The 6,740-nt window shown below is 38.2% G+C and overlaps 1 protein-coding gene across 5 annotated transcripts in view; it reads right to left on the bottom strand.

Annotated features, from left to right (window-relative positions):
- The window catches only part of PEX5L (peroxisomal biogenesis factor 5 like), a 289,451-nt gene extending 282,741 nt beyond the window's left edge, over nt 1–6,710 (bottom strand). The window contains exon 1 of one of the 5 annotated variants that reach the window (XM_007466680.1): nt 6,361–6,710. In XM_007466680.1, coding sequence (XP_007466742.1) covers nt 6,361–6,381 — 21 coding nt within the window. In that variant the 5' untranslated portion in view covers nt 6,382–6,710. The remainder of the gene's footprint in view (nt 1–6,360) is intronic. The other 4 variants (XM_007466676.1, XM_007466683.1, XM_007466679.1 and 1 more) reach the window with 4 other exon arrangements.
- Between the last annotated feature and the right edge of the window lie 30 nt (nt 6,711–6,740).

The following is a 6,740-nucleotide window of genomic DNA, read 5'->3' as shown; positions in this document are numbered from 1 at the left end:
GGAAAGAGTTTCCAGGACATAATGTAGGAAGCGAGGACCCCAAAATGTCTGGTATCCTCACTAAGCTGAGGAGACAGAGTGGAGGATTTGAGGAGGCCCGGGTGTTAGACTATACAGGGCAGAATGCTAGGGAGAAGTCTGCACAGAGTGAGAGCTCTGGAGACATGCAGAGGCTTCCCCCGCTAGTCTGATCATATATGTGAGGAAGCTACCCTCAGACCATCAGAAAGGAACAGCCAGAGCACTTCTTAGAGCTCAAACAGGGCTATAAAGAGTTCACATGCCCAAAACCAAGTCAAGAAATCTCCTGATGAGTGGGACATCAGATAAAGTACTCAGAAGAATATTACCCCAGAAGACAGGACAAGTCATCCCTATCCCAAAAAATTTTGGTAGCTTGTAGTATCATGTAAAAACTCTTAAAAGCAAACCTTGAAATGATCAAACCGTTTCCAAGCATGTTAGTTGTGTCCAAACACAAAACTTAAAAAAAAAAGAAATTAAAAAATATCCAACACCCAATAATGTAAGATTCACAATGTCTGGCATCCAATCAAAAAGTACCAGGCATACAAAGAAGCAGGAAAACACAGCCCACAGCCCATAATGAAGATAAAAATCAATCAATAGCAACAGTCCACAAAATGACACAGATAACAGAACTGGTAAACAAGGACATTAAAACAGCTACTGGTAAATGTACTTTCACATGTTCACTGCCTACCTGCTAGGTCATAAATGTATTCTCCTATTTTAACCTACTTGGGATGGACTTCTGTGTACATGCAAAATAGAAGTCGATTCACCTTTTTTTTTTTTTTTTTTGTGGTACGCGGGCCTCTCACTGCTGTGGCCTCTCCCGTTGTGGAGCACAGGCTCCGGACGCGCAGGCCCAGTGGCCATGGCTCACAGGCCCAGCCGCTCCGCGGCATGTGGGATCTTCCCGGACCGGGGCACGAACCCATGTCCCCTGCATCGGCAGGCGGACTCTCAACCACTGCACCACCAGGGAAGCCCCCGATTCACCTTTTAAAAAATTATATAGATATCCAATTAACCAAGAAACATTGATTGACAAATAACATTTTCCTCTTGCAATGCTGGTGTCACCTCTGTCACAAATAACGTATTTATAAAAGAAAAAAAAAATGACATTATATGACAATACTGGTAGTGTGCTATATTAGACTCTGGGCTCTGAACAATTAGCCATGGTCTTGATATTTAACCAATAGGGTATTAGCTATCTTCCTGTTTATATTCTGTAAAATATAATAATATATAAGATATACAAATCTTTCTTAACAGGCTGGGAAAAAGTCTTCCATTTGGTATCCCTGGTAAAGGGGATGGCATGGGTGAGGAGGGGTGGGAAGTGGGTGAGGTGAAGATGAAGGAAGGGGTCATTGCAAGAAATGTAACCCCCAATTCACAGCATCTGGCCTCTGATCCGTGGGTTACATGCTATATAGTTCAAGGTGATTTGTTTCCTTCTACAAAGTCTGAATCATAAAAAGGTTTCATATTTCAGAAACTTGGCAACCCCATTTTCTTTATTGGTGTATTTGAAATGACATCATGTTTAGATGTCGCCAAACACTCAGATTGGACTTAGGTCCCATAAGGAAACATTAGGCTGTAGTGTGCCCTCACTTTTAGTGAGGGAAATGCACACCAGTTATTACATAAATGTATCAAGAAATTAATTCTAGAATATAAAATATTTCAACGGCTCTAACTTATGCCTGTGTTGGCAACATGCGATCTCAATACAAAGTGTAAAAAAGCAGCCTGCCAGATGTTTTGACTACATGGTGCATCACATCTTAATGTTTCTTAGGTTGGCAGTGGTAATACTGGAGATTCAAGATTTTAAAATCAACAAGTTCTGTTTTAACCTTTTCTTATTCTTTACTTTAAAAATGTTTTATAGTCAAAACATTTGTGTGCTAGAATTTTTTCTTTCAAACACATGTTTTTAGGAAGAATGTTTATAAACCATAAACAAAATCTAGGAAGAACATATTGTGTTTCTTACAGTAAGTCTATAATGTAAACTGTTGGCCGGTATAGCTGGGGAATGAGATTTTCAGGTTAATCAAGTATTCAGCAATATTATACCATAAGTATTATAATTTTTAAGTGCTAGAAGCTCAATATTACTCTCATACCAAGCACGATTTGCTTGTAAATATATAGGAAGGCACTTCGGAATCTCGCTGGAGCTTGTGTCATAATTTTGCACATCAGCTTCACCGTACATGAATTTCCTTCAATAGAGTTCTAGTTAATACTATTTCAGACAATAAATTCATGTCTGAAATAAATTCATTCAAGGAGTATTAACACTGATTATCATTCATAGGAGGACTTCGAGGAGGAAGGGCAGGTACTATTTGAGCTGGTGGGGGGAGAGGGGAGGGGAGGGAAGTAGCTATCCATGACCAAATCAACAAAATCAATCTCAGCCCTAGGCCGGCATGACCTCATTCTCCTTAAAACATAACCCTCCCCTGCAAAAAACTCCTAATTTTCAAAGATTTTCCTCTAAAAATGCAAATATGGTGTGTGTGTGTGTATGTGTGTGGTATATTGGTATTAATTATATTTTTGTTAGCAAAGGGTTGATAAAGAAATGACACAGGATAGAAAATGGTGGCATCAGGAGGGGAAAAATGGATCTTTTAGAAAAGTGCAAGTATCCATGACAAATATTATCTACTTTACAATTTTGCTTTAGGTATCAGTTATGACAAACTGCTGTTATAGATGTTGAAAAACATTCTATGCCCTTACTTTGGACTGGCTTCCTATGTTTGTTGTTTCTAGTGAACCAAATGAGTCTCCAGTGGCCAGATCTAATGTATTAACATAATTTATGTTATCCAAGCTGTTCCCCTTCATGAAAAAAATTTTTTAAAAGCTTAAGTAAAGTCGTAAATAAAAACACAAAACCCCTTTGGGGGAAGACAAATAAATGGCAACTCTTTGAACTGTTAATAATTTTATAATTTTTGTCATTTAAATTTTCTTAATTAATGTCTTGTGAAGCCAGAGGGTGTGGAATTTTTCCTCGGCAGGCTTGAATAAGTCAAAAAGAAGTCTGTTTTCAATGCCTATAATAAAGATCAGTTAAAATTACGAATAGATATTTTTGTTTGTCTTCTGAAATAACTTTCTTCTGTAACAAAAAATGCTACTGGGGATCCTTTATTAAAAATAAGAAAATCTTAGTTCAAAATTGAAATTATATTGCCTTGTATTTATACCATTTTAGAAAAAAGGTTTGGCTAAGGGAACATTCAGAGATGTAATTATTTTGCTCTAATTGGCAGTGTTAACTCATATGGCCATATACAAATAAGCATCGCAGTGCAGAGCGCATAGCTGTACTGGAGGGATTAAGATCACAGGTCATCTATGAGAAACAGAAAGTTGGTTAGAACTGATGCTAAAGTGCATCTAAACACCATTGGCCCCCTGGTCAAAAGGGGAAAAGAAGTAAATCTAAAAGTCACTAAAGAAACAACCTTTGCTTAAGTTGCTGGGGTGATGAATTCCCTTTGGAAATAACTGCTGAGGCACTTGGAAAACAGCACAACTCTGGGGCCCTACTCCTAAGAAATATACCTGTGGCATTCACTTTGAAACCAAGAAATCTACACTACTATGCTGTGCTATCTATCTGTAATAGATGTCAACTTTTATCTTCTAATGAACTAGCAGAGTAAACCAAATGTGTGATTTTAAAATATTGTGGCTTCTAAAATGAATTCAATTTCTATGGTAAACTGGATGAATTAGACATATGTATAAGAATTAATAGACTTTATTTACAAAATCGTTAAGTTGCAGAAACAAAGGCACTACAGGAGTTTTAAATCAGACTATTTTTTAAGACTTCATGTGAACACCTCCCCACTCAGACTGCCTATTTACAAAGCATTTTATTTTAAATCTCTTGGATACAGAAAAGAGTAGAATTAGAAGGCAGAGCTAATGATTGCCAATATTTTCTGTTTCACTCCTGTTTTAAGGTATCAGCCAAGTAACACCAGTGTTTCAAATGAACTCCAAAGTTGGCAGAAATGTTAGTAAATCTGCTCATCCCTGGTCCACTTTACCAAATATGTATTCAGATTTTAAATCACAAATATTTTGGAGTGTTTGGGCTATGCTTCTTCTCCCTTGTGATCAGAGTCAGGTACGCACAGGAAGATGATACAGTCTCTGATAAGGAAAGATTCTTTATTTAATGTAAATGTACCAGCACAACGGAGATTTTGTCTATAGGCTAAATACTATTCTCTGGGAAAGAGACTGGGGTTTTAAAATGTCAGCAGGTAACTATATTATAAATCAGATTGAAATAAGTGGTTTTTGGGGGGGTAGGGTGTTCCCACTCAGATGATCATATCATTTAATAGCTACTAAACTATTAAAGCCTTAGAAGTTAACATCAGTGGTCAATAGTAAAAAGGAAAAAAGTACTGTGCTCTGAAATTTTGGCAAGCATATTGATTACAATATTTAGTAATGTTTCCAAGCTAAGCTTGGCAGCAAAGATTTGTGAGTTTTACTGCAAGCCATCATATTTGCTGTTATAGCAGTACACAAGCAAAAAACATTAAGGCAGGATCATATGCAGAGTCTTACATTTTGTCTATTCTCTCAAAGTGAAATGAAACCTTCAGACATTATTCTAGACAATTCAAGTTTCAGTAACATCAATCCTTGAAGTACTCAGAAAATTTAGTTTAAATTGTTTTTGGGGTGCCTGAGTTTACCAGATTGTTGCTTCAATTCTTCATTCACAAAAACATATTTTCAAACAAAAAATAATGTGGAAAGTTTCAGTAAATTGCCCAAGTAGTCAATTATGAATTTTGTGTGAATGAGCAATTTTCTGAAGATTGACTCCATTTGTTAAAATCTGCCTATTTTTACTCCTGTGGAGAAACTGCTTAGGGATAATAAATAGATAATACATAAAATTATAAGTATCATTCTTGGGTGAAGATGAAACATAGAACTATGGTAATAATCCTTGTTAATTTTTTTAGCTGTGATTGTTTGAATGGTTCTTTGTTACTAAACTTTCCAATTAGTGTACCTTTAATAAGAAACATGCAGATCGTATTTATTGTTTATATTTAGAAATAAACTTCAGGCACTAATTATTGTCCAACAACTGTGATATAATTCTATTAATAATTTTCAAAACAGGATGATGTCAGTAATACGGGAAATGCTTTTAGAATTCTGATAGTGCTGATTCAGAATTCTTACAAAACTTAGGAATATGATACAATACCATTTTATATAAAAATAAATTATAATACAAAAGAATTTCCCCAAAGACTTGGAAATTAAATATTGGGTAATACTAAGTCACAAATGCAGTAACATGTTAATTTATCTATTTTAAATTGCTCTAAAGACACAGAAGTAACATCCTCAGTATTCATACACATTACACACCAGGGTGAAAGCACCACATATGATAACTGTATTTGACCATCTTTGTAATGGAAAGGAAGCCCAAACATTAAGTCCACGACTAAAGCATTTAGGAACAGTAAAAAAAGAGCTCAGTTTATACTTTAGGAAGCTGAGTTAGCATTTCATTTTTTTCCCCTCAAAGCATACACCTGCCTTTATAAGGAAGAACCAACCATGTGAATGAGAACTGGAATCAAGGTTAAAGTAATCTTGCCCAAGAGAGTAGAGAAGCAGTGGCTCAGCTCAGATGAGTTTTAATAACCAGAGACAGCACCTCCTCTGAAAAACATTAGAGCCTCTTGGACATGTTTTGAAATTCATCCTCCTAAGTCATCCTGTGACTACAGGGATAGGTGACAATGTCCCATCATCTGAAGGGGGAAAATACAGCACAAACCATTTAAAAAATTATCACTTTAAAAAATAATACGAAAGTGGCAAAGTGTTCCAACTGCCAAGAAACCTTTGCAGATGACATAGGAGAAGCTTTGTCTTTCCTATTATTGTTTGCCCTTCAGTTGACATACATGCCGAGTTGCATCAGTAGGATTACAACGGAAACACGGTCATCTCCAGGTTTCCTCTTTTTGGATTCCTTGATCTTGTTTAAAGAAACAGGCTCAGGGAATGCACAGAAAACAAACTTCCCAGTCAAAGTTCCGAGGTCTTTCCTCCCCTTCTCCCACAGAAACCCGTCTAGTTTTACCGATAGCACCGGACTGAAATGCTATGATCGCGTCGCACCACTTCACTTGTTGAACTGTATGAAGGCAGCACTTGACCACAGTAACTTGGTGAACCCCCTGGCTCCTATATTAGTCCCCAAGATCCCTATCCAGTTCGATGGCAATGTCTTACCTGCATGTGTCCCTGGTACATTCTGCTTCAGCTTCTTTAGGGCTCCCTGAGGCTGCCGGATGCTTTCCCCCCCGTGTTGACTTGCACACCAACAGAGGGGAGAAGATGGGTTCTCAGAGGGTGCCCCTGAGCCAGGTCAAGGCTGCAGGTAGCCTGGCCAGCGGCGGTCCCTTGACAGCGCTGCGGGCTGCCGGGAACTGTTCTTCGCTCGGGGTTCTGAAAGCGGACACAGGAGAGCAAGCAGAGGAGGCGAGGAGCCCAGGCGGCCACGCTCTCCCGCAGGCGCAGGTCCTGCTCGCCGGGCGTCTCTAAAACTCACTCCTTCTCCGCCGAACACTTTCTCGCTTCCTGCCTGGCTGCCTCATGTCTCTCTCACTCTT

The sequence above is a fragment of the Lipotes vexillifer genome, unplaced genomic scaffold (assembly GCF_000442215.2).
Source record: "Lipotes vexillifer unplaced genomic scaffold, Lipotes_vexillifer_v1.1 scaffold258, whole genome shotgun sequence".
Classification (NCBI taxonomy): domain Eukaryota; kingdom Metazoa; phylum Chordata; class Mammalia; order Artiodactyla; family Lipotidae; genus Lipotes; species Lipotes vexillifer.
The sequence above is the reverse complement of the archived record's forward strand: the minus strand, read 5'-3'. Positions and strand labels throughout refer to the sequence as shown.